Source organism: Mugil cephalus, chromosome 20 (genome assembly GCF_022458985.1).
Source record: "Mugil cephalus isolate CIBA_MC_2020 chromosome 20, CIBA_Mcephalus_1.1, whole genome shotgun sequence".
NCBI classification, from domain to species: Eukaryota; Metazoa; Chordata; class Actinopteri; order Mugiliformes; family Mugilidae; genus Mugil; species Mugil cephalus.
In genome coordinates this window covers 6413889-6437953 of record NC_061789.1, presented here as the reverse complement: position 1 = coordinate 6437953, position 24065 = coordinate 6413889, and the positions used below count along the sequence as shown (strand labels likewise).

General features: G+C 41.2%; 2 protein-coding genes across 7 annotated transcripts; one reads left to right on the top strand and one right to left on the bottom strand.

Moving 5' to 3' along the window:
• Positions 1 to 7812: 7812 nt before the first annotated feature.
• On the bottom strand, positions 7813 to 10970 carry LOC124998252 (macrophage mannose receptor 1-like). Its single transcript, XM_047572516.1, has 4 exons — positions 10587 to 10970; positions 9387 to 9719; positions 9198 to 9292; positions 7813 to 8408 (listed from the first exon to the last, which is right to left on the bottom strand). Exons 1-4 carry the CDS (start codon positions 10840 to 10842, stop codon positions 8310 to 8312), a joined length of 783 nt encoding a protein of 260 aa, XP_047428472.1. The 5' UTR covers positions 10843 to 10970; the 3' UTR covers positions 7813 to 8309.
• Positions 10971 to 14133: 3163 nt separating this feature from the next.
• LOC124997957 (SWI/SNF-related matrix-associated actin-dependent regulator of chromatin subfamily E member 1-like) lies at positions 14134 to 23321 on the top strand. Of its 6 annotated transcripts, none has more exons than XM_047572037.1 (11): positions 14134 to 14257; positions 14754 to 14812; positions 16313 to 16356; positions 17067 to 17165; positions 18214 to 18306; positions 18912 to 19043; positions 19442 to 19613; positions 19725 to 19897; positions 19992 to 20093; positions 20237 to 20495; positions 21551 to 23321. In XM_047572037.1, the coding sequence occupies exons 2-11, from the start codon at positions 14806 to 14808 to the stop codon at positions 21976 to 21978; spliced, it is 1509 nt and encodes a 502-aa protein (XP_047427993.1). In that variant the 5' UTR covers positions 14134 to 14257; positions 14754 to 14805; the 3' UTR covers positions 21979 to 23321. The 6 variants fall into 6 exon arrangements, with proteins under 6 accessions (XP_047427993.1, XP_047427997.1, XP_047427996.1 ...); XM_047572040.1 differs by having other exon boundaries at positions 14135 to 14257; positions 18214 to 18294; XM_047572038.1 differs by having other exon boundaries at positions 14243 to 14261.
• The last annotated feature ends 744 nt before the right edge of the window (positions 23322 to 24065 follow it).

Here is a 24065-nt window from a genome sequence, read left to right as displayed (position 1 = left end):
GTCTGACCACTTCCACTGGCCTCTGCTGAGCCCTATCCACGTTTTCCCATTGATCATTTTCGCCACCTGATCATTCTCATGTTGGTTCCTCACACTGGCCAGGTCAATGTAGTGTTCCCTGCAGTAGCTCTGAGCCTCGTCCCAGGACTTGGACTCAGCAGACATGACAAAGTTGTAAGAACCCTCCATTCCTAAAGATATGGATTAGCAAAATTTAAAAAGTTAGCGATAAACATGGATAAAAACACTGGTTTGCATGCAGGCCACTAACCATGCAATAGTAATGGGATTACACAATCAGCGAATTACACTGATCAGTCACAACATTATGACCACTGACAGTTGATGTGAATAACATTGAGCATCTTGTGTGGATGCTACTTAGACATGTACCACCCATCTAGACCAGACCAGGCAACCCCACCCCTTAGCAATGACGCTTCTTGATGGCAGTAGCTTGACACGGGCATACACACAAAAATGGTTTAAGAACAACTCAAAAAACATGGCAACAGTACGAGAAGTTGACCTGGTCTCCAAATTCACCAGACCCCAAACTGATCAAGTGGGGGGATCCACAGAGACCCCTCCTCACCCCATTGTAGCCAAAGGCCCTCATTAACAACATTCTTTTGTCCATTCTCTGATGAGTTATGCCTGATCATTGGATATTTCCTAAACCTAGTACAAAGCATTGGGAAGACATGTGATGAAGACAGTGGAGTATTTAACCCTTTGTTGTTGTCTCCACAAACACCAACAAATCAAAAGACATACATTTATATCACTTGTTGACAATTGACACTGTTGGATATAGAAACTGTAAGTGGTTTTCTGTGGATTTGGTAATAGGTAATGAAGTGTTTTATCATCAAAGCATCAGAAGAGAGTAGGCAAGAACAATCTTGAAGATATGCGGGAACTTAAGTGGTTAACGAACATACATCACTTAACGACTAAATTAAACTGAACCTAACCTAAACTCAGCCATTTATTATGATGGTGTATTTTTCTTACCATTAATGCAGACAAACGGGTACTTATAACTGCACGGTGCGTCGTTCCATGTGCCTCCCTCCCAGATCGCCACACAGTTCTCCATTCCATCCCAGTTATTTGGTTCTCCAAGCTTCCACATCCTGTAGTCTTTCTCTCCTCCACCATAATAGTCCTCGTTTTGCAGTGACCAATCCCAGGCATTGCGGTCGAGATACAGTCCTATCCATATATCATTGTAAAAATGTATTTTTCCAGCTTCCAGAACCTGAGCCATCTGTTCCGCAGACCGAATCGTGGCCAGGTCGGTGTACTTAGTCCTGCAGTAGCTTTGTGCTTCATGCCAGGTCAGTGCCTGTTCTACAAAGGTGTAGATATGAGGTAAACCTGAAGGTAGGAAACACAGGCCTGTGGCCGTGGGGGAAAAAAAAGATATATTATCCATGTGTATCAGCCACAACACAGAATTATTATTATAACATATTCAACATGTTTATTTCTTATTTAATTATTTCATTTTTATCTGCATTCACTTTTAAAGTGTTTAATGACGGGCAGCAATGGAAATTCTTCAAATGGCGTAGGTTTAGAATTTTCTTGAAGACATTTCGAAACTCATCCAAGTGGCTTCTTCATTTCTGAGAGACTGCTGGGATGTTGAGGTTTAAATAGGAAGAAAAATAGGAAACTCTGTGGGTGAAACCTATTGGAAATTAGCTTGACTTGAGATACTAAGATGCGACCCAACCAGCGCCTACAAAACCAAAATAATAAACTACCTACAACAGTTAGAAAAGGAGAAGGCAATCAACAGACTCCTTTACTACCGTTTGTACCCCTGTGGAGCCACACCATGTACGTATGGACTCCCCAAAATACCCAAGGAAGGAGCAACCTCCAGTAATTTTGTCAACAAAGTCAAGAACATCACACTAGGTCCAGAAGAAACCTACATCCTATGATGTAACCTCATTGTTCACATGTATTCCCACCAGAGAAGCAGCACATGTAGTAGGGGAAAAACTGCAAAAGTATAACACCTTGGCCTCGAGAACCAACCTCAACCCAGACCACATCTGCGCGTTACTCGACCTGTGCCTGACTACCACCTATTTGCAGTTTAATAGAGGATTCTACAGGCAAAAGCACAGCTGTGCGATGGGGTCACTAGTATCACCAATCGTAGCCAATCTCTACATGGAGGATGTGGAGACCAGAACCCTCAACTCCTTAGCAGGTTCCACCCCTACCCACTGGTTCAGGTATGTGGACACCTGGGTTAAGATCAAGACAGAGGAGGTGGATTCCACCTTAATGCAGTGGACATCACGCTCACCTGGGAGGACATCAGTGGGGATGGTTTGGCTTTCTCGGACTGTAGGTGCACGTGGAAGAAGAGTATACACACGAAACCCACTCACACTGACCAGCATTTATTATTTGATTCCCACAAACGCCTAGAAAACCAACTAAGGGTTCCTCAGAACCTTTCAGTACCAAGCACAGACTGTACCCACAAACAGGATGGAAAAGAGGAGGGAAAGCACATTAAACAAACCCTCAAGATGTGGATAATTTTGAAAAAAACATCGCATTCCAGTTTATTTCAAACGCGGCAATACACTTAGACAGAAAGTTGTCCACCCCAAAAACAAAACACTGCGATAAAAACAGAGAAATGTAGTGTATGTTGTTCAGTGCAGTGAGGAATGAACAGACGTGTACATTGGAGAAACCAAACAACCCATCCACAAACGCATGGCCCAACACAGGAGAGCCAGCTCATCAGGGAACAACTCAGCAATCCACCTCCACCTGAAGGACAAAGGACGCTCTTTTGAAGATAGCAACGTCAAAGTCCTGGCCAGAGAGGACAGATAGTTTGACACAGGAGTAAAGGAAGCCATCTATGTCAAATTGGGGAAACCGTTTCTAAACTTAGATTTAATCTGCCATCAATTTACAATACAGTCTTGAATCCAAAAGGCATTGAATAAAGGCAACTGGACTTGTAGAATTTTCTTGAGACGTTACGCCACTCATCCAAGCAGCTTCTTCAGTTCTGAGAGACTAGTGGGAAGTTGCAGTCTTTACTTCTGTCCCCAAGAAGTTTCAAGATTTTCATGTTTTTCAAGTGTTTGTGTACGTCTGCCTCTGTCATTGCTATAGGGTGGGGGTGTCTGGTCTGGTCTAGGTAGGTGGTAGGTGGTACATGTCTAAGTAACATCCACACGAATGAATGTCAGTTCCAAAAAAATTTCCAGAACTGAACTGAACTGTCACAAGATGGTTAATGTTATTTACTTCTCCTGTTAGTGGTGTTTGTTTGCGAGTGCTAAAGTAACCAAAGAATTAATCTAACACTCAATACCTTGGGCCTATTCATCAGAAAGCTAAAAAATCTAGAAAACAAAAATTACCAAAACAACATTACACAAAACAAATTACACTTACCTGATAAGACTGCGATGATAAAACATTTCCCATCCATGGTGGTGACAGCTTCCTTTCACTGTTCCTTTCACTGTGTAATAACACATTGTATTTACCATTTCTTGTTTCCCATTGCTCCTCATATTACGCTGTTATATTGTGAGATAAAATCCATGTGTCCTGTGTTCATTCAAAGATGATGTCTTACCTTTGCTGTGAGAGTAAAGCCGACTGACAGGCAAGGTGATCATATAGTTAGTGTTTATCATCAATATGACCCAAAATTCAAATGGCTCTTAGCAGTCATGGTTTGCTGACTTTGAGTTTTGCATTCATTGCAAAAACAATTAACATACCATTTACATCCTGCTACAAGGAGTGGGCTTGAAGCATTGACTGTGTATAGAGAGTATGCACTGATGTCACTGTTGTCCGGGGCCACGGCTCCGTGAGTGGCAAAAACATGGTGAAATGTAGCAGTAAATACAGCGAGACCGGGAAATTTTTGGATTATCAGCTCAAAATATGGTCAGTTGGACTTGACAATGAGTCATACGAACTAGTATGGATTTGGAAAAGTGTAATAGCCTCAGTTTCAGTTAGCTTTCATTTTAGTTATGTTAAATGGAGCTAAATCAAAGATGGTAACACTAAGAGCTTTACTGAGAAGTAACGTTAGCCATACAATACTGTAGTGTCTGAGTGGATACCAGGTGCAAACGTTTCCCACCAGAACATTTTATGTTCAATGTTATTTAGCTACTTCTCCTGTCAGTGGTTTTAATGTTGTGGCTGACTGGTGTAGATAGATCAATAAATAGACAGATGATTTGCAAATCACCCACCTTGACTGAACCATTTACATATCCAAAGTCCTGGGACAAGGTGGAGCTGAGGAAGGCAAATAACTTGGCTTTGTTTCCTCTCTGACCATTCAAACACAATCCTCCATTTAAACTAGATATTCTACAACCTATTTTTCAGAAAATGTTCCTTTATTATTTTCACCGTACACCAAGCATATCTTGGTGGATTTGGAAAAGTGGATTAACCTCAGTTTCAGTTAGTTTAAGTTAGTGTTTAGGTCATTTCAGTTATGACTATGTAGCTAAATAAATCTAAAGCTAAGAGCTTTTTAGCATCTTAGCTAAAGATAAAGTAACGTTGGCCATACAATACTGTAGCAGTGGACTTTAAAAGGGTGATCGCAAACATTCAGTTTATTGTTTTACTGTTATTTTTTGTTGGAACTGACATAGGTACTTGTGGCCGTAACTACGCCAAAACAACAACATCCATAAACTTATCTGACAGAACGTAACTTAAGGTATGACTTCATCAAAAAATACAGAATGAATTGATATTACCTCACACTAAATGTGAACCACCAGGTTTCTGTGCCTGGATTCCAGTTTCTTAGTAATGCAGCGATCCATTTACTTCTCTTTTCTTTGGCAGTCGGAGATATCTGTAAAAATATATCTCTGACCACTTTTCAAATCTGTTGGTTCAGTCAACCACAGAACAGCTGTTCACCTTTTTTTTTTTTTTTTTTTAATGCATTTTACAATTTAGACACAATTAAATCTCATGATTCAAACAAATGCCGCTAATCTCCATGTTCAACTGTCACTTTTACTTACAGAGATTTCACTTGCGATGATGTCATATGCATACCCTCTATTCATAGGATCTGCAACCTTTTAGATTCTCACACTCAGTCCCTTAGAGCTGACGTCACTTAAGTCAGTGAGGTTTCAGGACTTCGGATTGGAACTGGGCCTTAGAGATGGATGGATGAAGCCTTGTGAAGGTCTGGGGCTTCTTCCTGATTGATTGATTGATTGATTGATTGATTGATTGATTGATTGATTGATTGATTGATTGATTGATTGATTGATTGATTGACTGTGAAAAAAACACAATGTGCAAAAACATTCAAATTAAACACTATAAAGATACTTTTGTGGGGGCTGCAACTGAAAAAGCTCTGTCCTCACGAGTAGAGAGCCTGGAATGAGGCACTGCCAGGAGCGGCTGGTTTGATGACCTAAGAGAGTTCAGATAAACAGGATGATGCCAGACCATTCAAACATTTAAAAACAATTAATAAAACTTTAAACTGTATCCTAAAATTCACAGGCAGCCAGTGCAAAGACACAAGGGCAGGACTAAAGTGATCACGCCTTTTCTTACCAGTAAGCAGATGGGCAGCTGCATTTTGGACAACCTGCAAAGGACACAGTGCTGACTGGCTAAGACCAGACTGGCTAGATTTTACCATTTACCATGTCCAAAATGACACCAAGGTTCTTAGCAAATCTATGGCAATATGAATTAAGTGTGCCAGTGGTGCGGCCATTTTCATGTAAAAGATTTTGTTTACCAAATAAAATTATCTCTGAGTCATTCTTGTTCACGGACAGGAAGTTAACTTCCATCCAAGAATAAACATCCCTGAGGCAATTTCACAGAGCCTGAACAGAGGCTCATTTATTTGTTTTTATTGGCAGATACACTTGAATGTCATCTGTAAAACAATTAAATGATACATTATGCCTCCCAAATATGGACACTAAGGGCAACATATAAAGTGAAAAGAGGAGAGGGCCCAAGATGGAACCCTGAGGAACCCCACAGCTCAGAGGGGAAGTGGCTGAGGAGAACTGGCCTAGCAGGACAGAAAAACTCCTGTCTGTGAGGTAGTACTCTAACCACTTAAAAACAGTACCCTTAATGCCCACACAAGTACCAGACGTGACCGTAGGATGTTATGGTCCAGCTGTGAGATCCAGAAGGACCAGGAGAGCAGAGTTACCAGAATCAACTGTCAAAAGAAGATCATTTAAAATTCTTAAAAGCGCTGTTTCTGTACTATGGCACAGATTAAAACCAGACTGAAATTTTTCTGAGTTGTGGTTTTGATCCTTATGTGGCTATAGCTGCTCAAATACCACCTTCTTCAAGATCTTGGAAAGAAAAGGAAGCTTGTTGATAACTCAAAAATTGAATAAAACTGTGGGATCGAGATTGTGTTTTTTGATGAACATAAAGTCATACCATCATTAATGTGAACCTTGATCTCAAAAACACCCAACACCGCTTTACAAATGAATGAAGTTTGAAGTTATCCAAGCCTTATGCTAGCCTTATGCTAGCTAGTTATCTAGACTAAGGGCTTAGAATAGTATCTACCGTCATATATACTGTAAAACTCACATGTGCATGTAATTAATGTCCATGTATATAGACAACTTTGCCTCGGTTACTACTAAGTTATTATGGCTCGCGTGCTAATGTTCTAATGATGATTAAATAACAGTAAACCCAGTTTAATTTTCACTATTTGTGAGTATTTATAATTTTTCGGAGTAATTTCAAACTTTTAATGGCAATGTATGAACACAGGAGACTGAGGAGAAGATAAACAAAGCTCCATGAATGATGAGGTGATTGGGCTACAAAGCATTTTACAGGCTCATTTAAGATAATTAAAGTAAATAAGTAGTAAGTAAGTAAGTAGTAGAGGGCCTTTTACATATTAACAGATGTTGGCAATAACATTTATAGGCCTGCTAATGGTGAAAAATAGACATTTGTAGACTCAGAGGCTCAGATGTAGCAAACATGGCGTCCATGATTTGAGTTGGGCAGACTCGCTCTAATACATGGCTCTGACTATAACGGTGCATAACCGCCACCCTGTGGTCTGTGATGATAACTGCAGCCCTGGTAAGTATTCCTGTTTCTTTAAAAAAAAAATCCAGAGCATATATGGTGATTCGACCCCCTGATGAACTCCTCAACATTGTCTTTTAAAAACTAAACACTTCTTCTTCACTCTCTCATTTTCCTTTTCAGTTTCCAGATACTACTGGCTTTAAGTTATTGGAATTAAGGTCATGATAATAGAAATTCATTTTAAAAGCTGATTTTCTTTAAAACAATGGATTTTTACGATGTTTTATTTTGCCATCACATTTAAAATATGTAGGCTACATTTTTACCATTTTGGTGTATGTTCTGTTTGTTTCATGTCCTCTTTAACCTCTTTTTGTTTTTTTGTTTTTTTTAAAAAACACATACAAATAAGAAAAGTCTATCAAAGTGACATGCAGAGCTGCAACAGTACCTGATATGACATAAAAACCCAGGTCGGGCTTTAAAAAACTAAAAACTGCTCCAGAATTTGGGCGCGACAGTTGCAAAAACATGATCAGCCATGTTATTCTGCCTAGTTCTTGGGACAACCAGAAGCAAGTGGTAGTAAACATGAGGGAGTCAGTAAAGGGAATTCCAGAAAATTTTGTACTGACTTACAAGACTTAAAAGAGAGACACATCCGGCATTGTGAGATAAAGACCATATGTCTGACTTTATTCATATTCATATTCGAACAAATCTGATTAAAAAACACATCATTCAAGATAAACTAGTTAAGTTAAACTAGACAATAAATGTCTAAATAAGTGACTTCAAGTGCCTTGCAATGGTAAAAATATATATTATAGATATATATGTCTGTTACTTTGCCTTCTGACAATTAGGGTTAGGGTTACAGTTACAGTTATCTGCACTCAGATTTTAAACTGTCTGCGTCTTGGGATATGGAATTATTTAGCATGATCCTTATTTGATTTCAGACATGTGTTTTTTAAGAATGCATGACTCTAAATAATCTTTAAAAAGTCGGTATTCAGTCAAATTTCATATACATAGAGGTTTCCAAATGGCATGTTACTCATTGAAAAGGCAAACTACGAACATAAACTCTAACGCTAACATGAAAAAAATAACCAAACATTACTTAGCAGTTAATAGGTCAGATGAGTTCCTGTATGGCTGAAAGAGATCGCTTCAGGCATTTCCCTCTCCACGTCTTATTCTGGGTGGAAGATTTTACCGTCGGACTGCTTCCTCCAAGCCAGCTTAGTATTTTTACCCAAAGCGTGGTCGCGTTTGTACAGCGTCTCATTCATCTAAAAGACACAAACATTTTTTATTTAGGGACATCACATAACAAAATACAAGAAAAGTGGGGTGTTATAAGTGATCTATGTGAGGCGCACTTTGGAATACTTGTACCATAGCCCCTAACCTCTAACCCTAACCCTAACCTCTAACCCTAACCTCTAACCCTAACCCTAACCCTAACCCTTAGCCCAAAGTTGCAATGAGGCAGTCATCTGATCATGTAGCAGCAGTGCAGCATAAATGCTGGGGTCAGATGGGCCTTGTCTACAGCGAACCATAAATGTCCGCATAAAATCAAATCAAATCAAAAATTATTTATATAGCAGAATCCTCCCTCCTTTCCAAACAAACACATGCACACACACACATAGAGGAGCCCGGTGATACAAAGAGCACTAATAAAATGAGTAATATGGCTGAGCCCATTGAGGAAATGCCATCCCAGAGGACCGTCCACACTAGGAGCTGCTCATAGTCTCCAGCTGTAGGGACAACATGGCCGGACCACCCCAGCTCAGGCAGACGGAGGAGTCCATGCCACAACCATAGGCAGTGACCGGGTCCCTTCGTCCTGCTGAGCTGGGACAGCGTCGCCTCAGCCAGAGCCAGTCACAGCTCCCAGAGAGGGTGGTCCTCAGTGAGGAAACAGTAGAGCTGGGGTAAAAGATTAAAAAACAACAGTGCTAACCATTGAGCCGCTGTGCCACCCACCTGTACCTGTTATAATAATTTGATGTCAGTTAATCTCTCTGCTTGTGCTGGAGATACAATTCATTTTAACACTTTACTATTACCTGCTGCAAGATGGCACCTGCTGCATCCTCCAAGTTCCAAGAAGACTTGTTTTTAGTTACTCTGATGCGCAACAACTGCTTATCCACGAATGTGGCTAGTGAAAGAAGAAGACATGTTGTTTTTTTTAACATTGGCTCTAATTTAAATATCATTTAAAATGATCCAGTACAATGTATCTCAAAGCTCACCAAAACAGACGAAGTATAATTTTCTTGCGCAGTATTCGCCTTCCCATTTGTCTTCATGTAGAAGCACGCAGGGAAAAGACAAGTTGCCACGTGGTTGGTTATCTATTGTATTCCACTGTCTGAATGACAGGGGGCTCTGGTCTGACCACTTCCACTTGCCTCTGGTGAGCCCTATCCACGTTGCTTTGCCGTTAGCCATTTCGACTATCTGATCATTCTCTTGTTGGTTCCTCACACTGGCCAGGTCAATGTAGTGTTCCCTGCAGTAACTCTGAGCCTCGTTCCAGGACTTGGACTCAGCAGACATAACAAAGTTGTAAGAACCCTCCGTTCCTGATGATATGGATTAGCAAAATTTAAAAAAGTGCAGTCCACTAACCATGCAATAGTAATGGGATTACACACTCTGCGAAGTACACTGATCAGTCACAACATTATGACCACTGACAGTTGATGTGAATAACATTGAGCATCTTGTGTGGATGCTACTTAGACATGTACCACCCATCTAGACCAGAGCGGCACCCCCACCCCTTAGCAATGACGCTCCTTGATGGCAGCAGCCATCCCCAACAGGATGCAGCTTGACACACAAGCACACACCAAAAAAATGGTTTAAGAACAACTCAAAAAACATGTCGAACAGTACGAGGTGTTGACCTGGCCTCCAAATTCACTAGATCCCAAACTGATCAAGTGGGGTAATCCACAGAGACCTCTCCTCAACCCATCGGAGCCAAAGGCCCTCATTAACAACATTCTTTTGCCCATTTTCTGACGAGTCACAACTGTTTTGGAGGCACACCCACACAATATTTGGAAGATAGTCATAATGTTTCGTCTGATCATTGCATATGTCATAAACCTAGTACAAAGCATTGGGAAGACATGTGATGAAGACAGTGGAGTATTTAAGCCTTAGTTGTTGTCTCCACCAGCACCAACAAAGGAAAAGACATAGATGTATAGCATCTAATAGTGTCTGTTGGATATATAAACTGGAAGTGTAATTTGGTAATAGATAGAAATAGAATAATAGAAAAGTGTTTTATCATCAAAGCATCAGAAGAGAGTAGGCAAGAACAATCTTGAAGATATGCGCGAACTTAAGTGGTTAACGAACAAACATCACTTAACGACTAAATTAAACTGAACCCAATCTAAACTCAGCCATTTATTATGATGGTGTATTTTTCTTACCATTAATGCAGACAAACGAGTACATATTACTGCACGGTGCGTCATTCCATGTGCCTTGGCTGAATAACACCGCACAGTTCTCAATTCCGCCAGAGTTACTGGGTTCTCCAAGCTTCCACATCCTGTAGTTTTTCTCTCCTTCACCATAATAGTCCTCGTTTTGCAGCGACCACTCCCAGGCATTGCTGTCGAGATACAGTCCTATCCATAAATGACCGTAAAAGTATTTCTTTCCAGCTTCCAGCACCTGAGCCATCTGTTCCGCAGACTCAATCGTGGCCAGGTCGGTGTACTTCGTCCTGCAGTAGCTCCGTGCTTCATGCCAGGTCCGTGCCTGTTCTACAAAGGTGTAGATATGGGGCAAACCTGAAGGTAGGAAACACAGGCCTGTGGCCGTGGGGGGGAAAAAAAAGATATATTATCCATGTGTATCAGCCACAACATGCCAGGTCCAAAAAGTTTCCCAACAGAAGCATCATTAAATGGCAAGTCAACAACAAAACGACATGGCTCAAGCTTGATTCATTGTCCGGTTTACAGGCATGTGGCAGAGATTCTGTCTTTTTGCTATGAGGAAAGGCTGTGTCTATTGGTGTGTAGTCAGGTATTTTTATTACAGATTTGGTGGAGACCTGAAACAGAGCTAAAAGAAACTTTTCGCGAATAATAATATCAATAAGAGAGGTGCAGTTCCAACTAATGTCAATGTTAAGTCACGCTAGAAGCCATCTATGTTATTGACAGGATGTAATTAATCTGTGAGTGTAATTCATAAATTTTATGGCTAAAATGTTACAATATTTTATAATGTTTGATAAAAGGCTTCAACATCAATGTTGAAGTTATTATTTAATGCTAATAACCAAAGGATTAATCGACCACTCAACACTTTGGGCATCAGAAAGATCAGAAAGCCTTCTAAAAAATCTTCAAAAACACTAACCTGACCAGACTGTGATGATAAAACATTTCCCGTCCATGGCAGTGACACCTAGAAAAATGATAAGAGTATGATTTATCCATCAACCCATTAATCTACTACTCTTGTCTTCCATTTTTAAAACATAACCAAGTGGAAATAATACAGACATACGTCATAATTTTAAGGTAAACAGCAAAAATGAAGGTGAAAATCATGCACTAAAATCAAACCTTTGAGATAATATAACAGTTAATTGTAATAAAATATAAATAAATCATGCTAAGCCATTTTATTGTGCAATAAAACACTGTATTTACCGTTTCTTGTTTCACATTTTCTGTTAAATGATACTGTTATAATGTCAGATCAAGTCCACGTGTCCTGTGTTTATTCAAAGACGATGTCTTACCTTTGCTGTGAGAGTAAATCCGACTGACGGGCAAGGCAATTATAAAGTGTATTAAATATGGCCCCCAATTCAAATAGCTGTTAGTAGTCATGGTTCCCTGCCTTCGAGGTTTGCATTCAATGCAAAAACAGTGACGATATCATTTACATCCTGCTACAAAGAGTGGGCTTGAACTAGGCTTCTTCTTGTAATTTGCATTGAGTACGTAAATATTTATACCGACTATATTGAATATCAATATTGACTGAATCTGGATTTCCATATTTTAACATGGAACTCTGTGGTGCAATCATTTTAATAACAGCATTTGCCTGGTAAATGTAATTTGAAGAAGAAACACAGAGTGGGTAGTCAGGCGTAACCAGCACTCGGCAAAGACAACATACAATTACTGTAACCACTGCTGGATAAACACTGAATACAAACCAGGCATATTGGTGACTGATACTAGCACACCTTGCAACGACAGCTAAAAGCACAACTCACTCACTGCCCATCGTTCTGTAGGACGTCCAGGCTATAATTGCCTAGGTGTATATTTCACATCGTGAATGTAGAAATCAGAAATCAGAGCATGATAATGTTTCTATTGTACAGACAGAGCTTTCCCTTGCTATCGTTGCTGCTTCATAGGAAAAGAAAATACAGTAAACGTCATCGGGGTTCACACAGAGCCCCGAGCACACCATTAGCATTGTGACATTGAGCTTATCATTGCAACAACTCATTAAAATCCAATGGTCTCTTGTTGTGATGTCGCTGCTACTCTCTTCCTGCACGTACACCTCTTAAAGCACTTAAGTGCACTGCCACTAGCCCAAACCGCTAACCCTAACTGGGGTCTAGCTAGCTAGGTATTCCCCGCATAAGCTTGATTTATGCTCCTGAGTCGGATTGTTGCCAGGTGCAAACGTTTCCCTTCAGAACGCTGAGTTGTCACAATATGGTCAATGTTATTTACTTCTCCTGTCAATGCTTTTAATGTTGTGGCTATGATGCTAATGGATAAAATGTGTGTCGCACATACCTGACATAAACTCTACACAACCACAAAATGTTTCAGGGTCATGAAAGGGTAAGTGGTAATCTTTACTTGGTATATACTTGGCGTTTTGCAAATTTTGGTTTTACAAATCACCCATCTATACACAGAGATGTTTACATATGCAAATTCCTGGGACAAGGTTGAGCTGAAGAAGGCAAATAACTCGGCTTTGTTTTTTCTGTGACCATTCAAACACAGCCCTCCTTCTAAAAGCAAATACCGGGAATACCCACAGATGCTTAAGTGTGATTTTTACAATCTATTTTTTGGAAAATGTTCCTTTATTATTTTCACTGTGCGTGAGGCATTTATTTATTTATTTTTTAACCCCTGTATTTTGATATATCACGAAACATACACATCTGATGAGTCCAGACTGAACCTGTCACAGATTGACGGGGGCATCAGAAGAGAGGCAGATGATGTAATACACCCATCATGCCTAATGCTGACTATACAAGCTTGTGGGGGCCTCCCTAAAATATTCTTAAGACCCCCTAAATAATTTGGTGTTATTTACTTATTTTTTACCATTTTTTACTGTTTTTAAAGTGCCTACAAATTCAACATAAAGTGGCCAGAATATGATCATATTTAAGTGATAATATAGTATATATATAGAGTATATGTCATTAGTTAGCTCCAGCCCCAAGCTAACAACAGAATACCCCATGCAATTAATGGAGCTCCCTGTTTGACAAAAGATACATTTGCGATGCAGGCAGTCTTTGAATTTTATGGATCTCTGTATTAATATGAAAAATTATACATTTTAGTCAATGTGCACCATATAAGACTTGAGCTTGCATTTAGGAGAATAATGAATAGAAAGTGGAGAAAGCCCCAAAATATTTGGGTCATATCCTAATTGTTAATTTAATTCAAGTAATAAAGTAATATTTTCAAGGCTTGAATTTGCAGCCATTTTTGTTGCATATGTAATCTGTGTGACTCAAAAGAATTACTGTGTTGCGGGCAAGAGTCATGGCATTAGCCTCTGTGTTGATTAGTTATTAATTGTTACTGCTGGAACCTGTGTTTGTTGTAAAAACGTTAAAGATTGAAATAATAAATAAATTCTCGCTATGTTCGCTACACATGTTTGGGGCTAAGTCTTCTCTAGTGCTAGCTAAATCTAGTGACGCCCCTGTGTCTAATTAAAAAGAAAAAAAAGGAAAGAAAAATATTTTGAAAGGATCATTTCCGCCGGATTGAATGAATGTTTTTTTTTAACTTCCTGTGTGTGCGTGAAAGGCGGAACAAGCGGCCCTATAGAGGGAACAAAGGACGATTGAGTGAGTATGTTTACATTGTTTCTAGCGCAATTACCGAAAAACGCCACTTCTGCGCATTTTTTAAAACCATTTTAACCTTACGAATTACATATTTTCGGTTTTGTTCGTTTTTTAATTTCGCTTCTAATGCCAGCTCCTTCCCTCAACGTGCCGAGAGGCAGCGGGACTTATTGTCCGTTAGCCTAGCATCGACAACAGGGTTTATTCAAACGTCCTCTGCTCATTAAAACCGCATATTTGCTTTGCACACACGCCTGTTTATATATTCGCGAGTGTTGCATCTTCCGCATTCATTCAAATAGACTCGTTTTTGTTATCTAAACGTTTACGTTTTCTCTTAGCAGGTCAGTTAGCCTGGTGAGCTAATGCTAACATTTTACGCTCCGTCGGCCATTGTTGTCGGTGCTCGCTGGTTGTCGTTTCATTTTGTGAAGTTGTCCTAATGTGTGTGGGGGTCTTTACATGTTTTTGTTTTGTTTTTTTTTTTGTCACACAGCTTAAACAGCATGGAAATAGCCTGATACCCGTAGCCCCAGTCTCCAGTCACGATGTCGAGTGAGTAAAACACCGCAACGCTTGATCAGTGGTGTTTGTTTCTGTTCGTAAGCTTTAAATGATCTTCCTTGGATTTCGTTCATTGATTTTTTTTTCTCTTCCGTATTTCTTTTTCTTTGTTTATTTGCACATTGAAGATAGAAAACATAAAAAAAAAATGTTAGTTGTTGTGCAGGAGAGATGGAAGCCGAGAAAGACTTGTGAAAATCCTTCCCCATGTAAAGCAAAATGTATGTACAAATTTAAAGCAAAATTAAACTACAAATAACATAAAAGAGAAAAAATAAAGGTACAAATCAGTGTCTACAAATTCAGTGGAAATTAAAATGAATGGAAGTACATTGTGTGCAAAATCAGGGAGAAAAACCTAAATAAAATTTTTTAAGTAACTAGTAATTGGATATCTTTCATAGCCTTTACTTAAGGTAAATGAGTGTGTCGCTTAAATACCTGTCAAAGCCCTCTTATTCCTCCTCCTGTTCTTTTATTGGGTAATATTTCTCACACGGATTTGTGTAAAAATGTATAAAATCAAAAATATTGCAATTTGCTGATCTGCTTCACTTTCAAACAGCACAAATTATTTATAAAGCAATAAAGAACCTACTCCCAGGAAACATTAAAAAAAAATGTTTTTCTTTCCCAAAGAGATGGGATATAATGTGAGGGAGGAACTAAACCTTAACAGGTCTTAAAAAGTCTATGATAATCCCAATTTAAGGCCCTAAAAAGCCTTTAATATGAGCATATTTTGCATTGTAGGTCTTAAATTACATTTAGTCAAGTCTTAAATCCATGTATTCATTTACCTCTTCATATGCAGTATTGGGTTTCTGATTTTCCTTATTTTTCATACTTGGTGTAGCTCTTGAATTTAGCCCATAATGGTCTTAATTCAAACCTGCAGAAACCTTGTTAAAACATCTTCGTGTCTGCACAAAGTTCAAAACATTTTGTAGTTCTATATATGGAGTAAAATTATTATTACAACCAGTGTTGTTTACCGGGTAGAGGGAAGAAGGGGGGTCTGAATATGTCTAAATATAGATGTTTATGTACATAAGGAAAAAATGGGGGGTGGGGCTGTAAATGTTAAATGGAGAAGGGGTAGGATTAAATAAGTGTAAGACTTCTTCCTACTCCTTTTCGAACATGGCAAATGTTGATTTTTTTTTGTGTTACACGTTCATAATAAAGAATTAATTCATTCATTCCTTATGTTGCCTTTGTAAATAGTTGCAACCACTAGTTCTACTGTGCAGTGGTTGTTTATCTCTGGTGGGTGAACTATAAAACATACCTCTGCTGTACTTCTGCTGCTCGGGCTTTGCCTTTTGTGTCGCTGGTGCAGATAGAGCTGCTCTGGCCCGATCAGCCACAACATTAAAACCACACACTCACAATCCTGTGGCAATTCAGTGTTCACTTCATCAACGCAGTGCTTCACACTGAATGTATATTAGATTATATCCCTAACTTTTCTCTCTCTGTCTCGCACAGAACGCCCATCCTACGCCCCTCCACCTCCCCCCGCCCCAACAACAGTAAGTGTCCAGCTCTCGCACTCACCGTTCGGCGCATTCTTAGTTCTTCAGGCGCTTTCTCGCTTTCCCTCAACCTCTATCTCTCTGTCTGAACACACCGAGGTCGCCACAACCCTTGTTCAGTTCTCCATCATCACTTTCACTCCTGCTTTTTCCTCTCATTCCACCACTTGTTTGGGGTCTTGCACACAACGGGTGTGTTTGCCTCATGTGTTTTTATTAAACCTTACTGAGCACTGGGGTGCAGGGGTGTTTGAAATTTGATTCAAGTACATAAGTAGCCTTTTCGAGTGCTTGTAATGTCAGCGGACGTGTGAGTTAAAAAGTCAAGATGCTCGTTTTGATTCTTTTTCATGTTCTTCCATTCAGCAGCGGCACAACATTGAGTAAAGCTGGAACATACGAGTGCAGACAGGATAAATAAATGTGCTAAATGAGTCTTAATTTGAGCTTGATTCACATGCAGCATTCACATGTTGTGCACTAGTTCTGAATGCCAGCCCGCCGCCTGTTGCCTTTTTTTTTATTTTTTATTTTTTTTTATTTACCTTGCACAATGAGGTCATGGAAAACAAACAAGAAAAAGAATTCTACATATATTTTTATGTTTCCCCCCCTCCTCCTTTTCACTTATTTGTGTTTATCCCCCTTCCTCCTCTTGTTTGTGAGCCATTTCTCATTCGTGTTTTGTCTCATTTGTCTTCCATCAGCAAATGCCTTCCACCCCAGGGTTTGTGGGCTACAATCCTTACAGCCATCTGGCCTACAACAACCTCCGACTGGGAGGGAGCTCCGGAGGCTCCAGCAGGGTAATGCATTGATGGAGGGATTATGGACGACAGAACAGTGTATTGGGTTGAGAGTAAAGGGGAGGAGGGGAAGTTTGGGGTAAATGTAAGAGTACAGCTTTAAGAGGAAGTGGACTGTAAGAAAGACTCTCCTGAGATTATAATGATGGGAAATGTATTTTTTAAGGTTTTTAATTCAACAAAAACAAGAGGGGTTGGGACTTATTTTGGCAGCGATAATTTTAGGTGATGCAAGCATGATCCACTTTTATGTTTGCGCATCATTTACCAGTTTTATTTTATTTGTTTTTTTTTCAATAACGCCACCATTCTACCTTCTCCTGCTGTCCAGCGAGCACAGCTGGGCTTGGTGCATGATAACACCTGTTCTTGTACAACTCGATGCTATTAATCGACAAATTAATAGTATATAATAGTAATTAATCAACAAAGTATGGTCCTTAAACACCGTTAAAAAAAATCATTCATATTCAGTGCAAATAATTATTATAAATTTCCCATCTGGATAACTCCTCGTGTTTTTTCTATTTTTTTTTCTTTTTTTTATGTCTCACATTATTCTTTCAGACAAACTCGTGTCCTCTACATCCTTTACAGGCAGTGGTTTTCCAGAGTTTGTCCAAATTGCTTTGGCAAACCACCTGGAACTATTTGTTTTTCTGGTGTATTTATTTATGTAGTTTTTAGCCTCTCGGCCGTAGTCGACCCTTTTAAATCGGCCTCTTATTTGTTTACTGCCCTGAGAGAATTTGGTTGAATTAGCTTTAGCGGGATTTGGTCAAAAAGCAACAGTGAGGCCGTAGCCGTGTGACGGGTGTTACGCGGCGGAGATCTAACCCGGACACCGGTGCGATTGACGTTCTCTCTGAGCTCGCGGGTCTGAACAGAGGCGCCGCAGCTGTGATCCCATTAGGAAATGTTCTCAAGTTTGTTTACCTCCCCCTTCATCTGCATTCCCTTCCATCTCCCATTCATACTTTTCTCCCCCTTTTTTGTCCCCTCCCCCTTCTGTCTCTGTTGTTTTTTGTTTTCTGTCTTCTTTCCGCAGAACTCCTCGGGCATCACCGTCCCGAAGCCTCCCAAACCTCCAGACAAGCCACTGATGCCGTACATGCGGTACAGCCGGAAGGTAAGCAGGAAGGTAAGACACCCATCCACGGTGTCTGCTTTTACTGCTTGTCCTCCCATCCCCTGAAAAGTTGGCAGGGGTTTGAGGGTGGGAAACAGCCAAGCCATGACGCCTCACCACCACCTCAACCACCTAGTGGAGACTCTCCACTCTATTACTCTGTTGGCTCACAGTAGCCTCCTGTGTTTGTCAACAATAAAGAGAAATTATCTCCTTATATTTCTTTGTGCAAGCATGATCTGCTCCTGCCACTTTATTTTCCTCTTCATAAGCTCTTCCCTGCTTTTCTGTAGTTTCAGAACAAAAAAAACCAAAAAAAAGCAATCAAATCTACTCTAAAAATAAAAAAATAAATATATGTGCTGGCATAAAACCAGATTCTTGGATATTTCATTCCATTTCATTAACCCAATTCGCAGTAGTGTGCTCGACGTTAATGCCAGTGAATAATTCTTGGAACTGTTTCTGTCCTCTGCACTTTTCCTCCTGTGTTTCCTTCAGTGTTTTACGGTCATTTCTTTACACTTTGCTTCCGTCGACCTGCTCTGACCATATGTTGTTGTTGTTGTTGTTGTTCGGCGCTTCCTGCTTGCGCGTGCACGCGCGCGCACACAAAGGTGTGGGACCAGGTGAAGGCGTCCAACCCGGACCTGAAGCTGTGGGAGATCGGAAAGATTATCGGGGGGATGTGGAGGGACCTGACCGACGAGGAGAAGCAGGACTACCTAAACGAGTACGAGGCGGAGAAGGTGAGTCCTCGGGGGCGTCTTGATGTCCCTGTTTTAAAATAGCTAATCGGTTTAAGAGAAGTAGTGGAATAGTTTATATTTAAAGTGTCTTAAAAATAATCTTTTTCAGTTTTGTGAATCCGTTAGCCCCTTTTAAAATAAAGCGCTCCAAGTGCTACTGGCACTACTTTTTATTTTACACCCAGGGTATGAAATAATGTAGCAGACTTGCAGGTCTCCTCAGGATTAGTAAACAATATCGCAGTTTCCTCTTCGCCCTTCCAGACCTTCATTTAAGTGTTTTTTGGACAAGTTGAGGGTTTTATGGATCCATGGTTTTCCCTTTTAGCTGCCTGCTGGCTCACACTTCATGCAAAGACCAGAATCTAACACATTCTCTTTCTCTCTTGCCGTCCCAGATCGAGTACAACGACTCGTTGAAGGCCTACCACAACTCGCCCGCCTACCTGGCCTACGTCAACGCCAAGAACCGAGCGGAGGCGGCGATGGAGGAGGAGAGCAGGCAGAGGCAGAGTCGCATGGATAAAGGGGAGCCATACATGAGCATCCAGCCTGCTGAAGACCCCGATGGTAATCCCGAATCTTTTTTAAGATGTTGCTATTCTTAGTTTTTATTCTGCCCTCCTCCCTCTTCAGGTGGGATAATGTTGTCTTTTTTTTTTTTTTTTTTTTTTTACCCAGACTACGACGATGGGTTTTCGGTGAAGCACACGGCGGCCGCTCGCTTCCAGAGGAACCACCGGCTCATCAGCGACATCCTCAGCGAGATCGTGGTGCCCGACGTCCGCTCGGTGGTCACGACGGCCCGCATGCAGGTCCTCAAGAGGCAGGTCCAGTCTCTCATGGTGCACCAGGTAGGATGGAAGGGGTTTATTCCCCACTGCTCTGTAGCCGGTTGAAGGTGGGAGATGGGTGATAATAATACTGTGTTTCTCTTGGGGATTTCAGAGGAAGCTGGAGGCAGAACTCCTGCAGATCGAGGATCGCCACCAAGACAAGAAAAGGCGGTTTCTGGAGACTACGGACTCATTCAACACTGAGCTGAAGCGGGTACTTGCTCATATTCATGGTTTAAATTCATAAGCAAAGAGTTTTAATTGGAACAGTAAAGAGCAAACACTTGTCGAAGCCGCTTCCCGTTCCTCCGAGCGTCTTTGCCGCCAGTCTCACGCCTTTGTTCTGGTGTCTTCCAGCTGTGCAGTCAGAAGGTGGAGGTGGACATGGAGAAGCTGGTGGCAGAGATGGCTGCTGCCGAAGAGGCGGCGAGGCGCCGGGCGGAGGAGAGGGAGCGCGAGGCGGCCGAGCAGGCGGAGAAGGCTGCACAACAGCAGCAGCAGCAACAGGAAGCTGCGGGAAACAAAGCCGCAGAGCAGAGCGGTGCAAATAACAGCAGCACAACTAACCCCACCTCAGGGACCAAGGAGGAGGACAAGGCCACACCGATGGAGACAGGTACCTGGACTCAACGAGATGATGTCACGCTGTAGTTACAGTAATGTAAACTTTATTCCCACCGTGGTCTTCATACATGTACCAAGGTTAGGGGTTTGAGTTCGGCCCAGCTTATTTGGTAAAAAATCCGCAGTTAAACCTCCCACTTGCAGCAGTTAATTTAATATCGAGCGTGTTTGACATTTAGGACTGATGGTTACCTCAGGGCTGAAAGTTCTCTGGCAAACGTAGCGTTTGATCATGATTATAAAAAGTGTTGATGCGGGATGTTGTCGGTTGAGTTCATCTACCAATGCAATGAGAGTGAAGCAGCTTTCCCTCTCTGAACTAACATCACCAGCCAATCAGAAGTAAGGTCGGTCTTGGAAATCTTGGTTGAGATCCAGCTGCAGCTGATGCTGCATTCAAGCCAAGTTGGGGGGAAAAAATGAGCTTCGAGTTGTCAAATTCAGAAATTACTGCTTCCAAAATAAAATAAAAAATAAAAAAAAATAGCTGTTGCATATTTTAATGTTCAGCAAAATTGTGAAAATAAACCAAACTTATGTTTTCTCCTCCAAGTTAACCTGCAACATGAACGCTGTGATATCAGAAGTCTTAAATTCCTGAGTTGGAATATAGAATTTCCATTGAGTTTTCCTGAAGGCATCGCATGTTTTCATCCAAGTCACTGTCAGAAAGATGGAAACTAAATATATGAAACTAGGAGAATGTGTCCTCACTGCAAACGAGGACCTTAAAAATAGTCAAAAATAATAATTGATGTTTTTTTTGTTTTTTTTTTAAACTTTAAGCCCTGTTACATCAGTACTTTAACAGTAGCCAATGAGAGACCCAGTCCTTCATGGACGGAGAACAGCTGAAAGTGTTAAGGGAGCAGATCGTCGTTTAGGTGGTGCATTCAGGGCCCTCTAATCTGACATAATATTCCTGATTATAATAAATAGTATGTGAAGGTGGCGTCTCGACCACGAGCGTGTTAATCAAAGCGCTTGGTTTTAGTGACACTTGTTACATTTGACACTTGTTGTTGATACTTGTGTCCTCCTCCTCAGACGAGGCGGCTCCCGCAGAGACGCCCTCAGAGCTCCAGTCCGCTCCACCTCCTCCATCCGACCCCCCTTCCTCGGCCTCCGACAAGGCCACCCCTCCCTCCGAGCCCCCCAGGGAGAGCAGCACCCCCAGCAGCAGCGCCCCCAGTGACGAAAACAGCAACAGCAGCATGCCGCCTCCCCCCTCAGAGAGCGCCCCTGGTGGAGGAGGAGGAGGAGGAGGAGGAGCGACGGCAGCAGCAGCGGCGGCGGCGGCAGCGCCCCCAGAGCCCCCCGCGGGGCAAGAATCCACCTCCAGCGCGGCGCCGCCCCCCAACGCGCCCGCGGCGCCTGCCCCCGCATCAGAAGAAGCAGCCCCTCCTCCTCCACCGCCGCCGCCGCCGCCGCCACTACTACCCTCCAGTCAGAGCAGCCAACAGTATGAGATGTAAGAGTAGCGTTAGACACACGGTGTTAGCTGTAGACGTCCTCCCTGCGAGAGCTGCAGCTCTTCATCTCAGGATGGAAACATATAGCGTTGCAGCAGGAATGCGGAGGAGTGCTGAGGTTTGTTAGTAACATCAATAAATAGTTCCTTTTATACAAGAGTGATGTAGGCTTTTCATCAACCAGCTTCATGTAGCTGCAACTAGGATTTCCCTTTAAAACCGTACGTTTCCTTAGCCTGGTTTGCTAAAGCGAACGAGTCACCAAAGAGTGCTCCAAGCGCTGCACAGGCCGCTCCCGTTTTCTTTTTCTCTCTCCACGCTGCATGACGGATATCGTAAAATAAGCCGACGCAAACCTAGAAAGAGATGTTACAAGGGCGTTTGAACGGCCGCGACGTCGCCGTTCACACCTTTCGTCTGTTTTTAAACTCGCGTCTTTATCCTCAGTTGTCCCGTCGACAGGGTTTGCATCCGCAGCTTTAGGCCCAGACTAACCAAAACGACGTTTGAGCTACCGTTCTCAGTCCTCGTCACCGGGCGACGGCGACGTGTGCGTTGTCCTCTACGACTTAACACCTCTGAAACAAACTAGACAGCTCTGGTTTCTCCTCTTTATGTAAAAACCTCAATTTTCTACTCTCTCCACAGTTTGTATGATTTACAGAACTACTGCTGTTACTTCTGTGTTTTTAAGAGATCCAGTGGGACATTTTTTTTTTTTTTATTATTATTTTTTTTTTAGATGAACATAATAGAAGTCAGTCTTTTTTGTTATTAAACCTGATGTCTTGAATTGCAACTCTAAAAGAATTTCACACCCTGTCTGAGGAAATAAGTCTCCATGTATGAAGTCAGGATGGTCAGCATTTTAATTAACTTCCACATTTCTGCATGCTTCTGTCACTACGAACCCAACGCCTGCGAGAATTAGAGCGATTACGGGAGTCCTGCACGACTGGAAGTCAACAGAAACAGGATAAACGTGTAAAACGATGGGCTCGTCTCTAAGTTGCTTTTTAAACTCGGTGAATGTGGAAATGACTTCAGTATAAAAAGTTTTTCTCCCCCCTGTATCATCACAATTTTATAAAAAAAGAAATCATCATCCTTTTGAGCTTTTCTACAATAAAAGGTGTTTAACTTCACCAGAGAAATGCACTCAAGGCCTCATCCACATTTAACCTCCTGCATTTAAAAAAAAAAAAAGACAGTTTTCTTACTTGAATTGGACTGTTTTTAGTAATATGCCACATTTTTTTAATTTTATTTTCTTCTCTTTTTGTTTTTGCATCTTTCTTTTGTACTGTCCGAACTTATCTAATCCAAATAAAGATGATTTCTCAGTCTGTTTATGGCCGTTAATACTGCTGCACAAACGCATGTTTTCATTCATAAGACACACACACACAAGCTCAACGTGTGCGAATTCAAAAATATTCAGATTACAGATGAGAGCAGAAAGCAGAACAGTGTGTCTAAGAATGCACCCTGCTTCATGTGTGAATTTGAATGAGTGAGTTTTCATGTTTCCATCTATACCTTTTCTATACCTGGGAGTCTGACGGACTAATACAAACGCATGTAAATGCCAATCCAGTCATCGGTGAAGCGTCAGTCACGTAAGAGGCGTTTGACTTAATTTGACTTGATGCTCATATAGAAACAACATATACCTGGAAAACATTTACACTTGGAAAGAGGCACCAGTTCCTGAAGGACACGGACGACTGACATCTATTTTAGGTGAGGACGAATCCAACACATTTACTACAAACTCCCAAACTAATGGAGAGATTAAGTTGCATGTGTCCTACATTAAACTGGGCCTAGTGCTATTTACATACATTATTATTGCTATTTTGCATTTAATATTAAGCTGTAAGTCCTCAATTTTGTTATTCAAATCTTTTAACTTGTCAGTACATTAGTCATTGTGTAGAGGTGGGCGTGTCATTCGGTGTCTGAAGACTGAGTGTGTATGTGTGTGTGTTAATCTTCTTAAACTTTACACCAGTGTTGAAGTAAACATCATTATTATTATTATCAAAATTAATTCTCCAAAACTTAGCATTCCCACCATTACCATATTT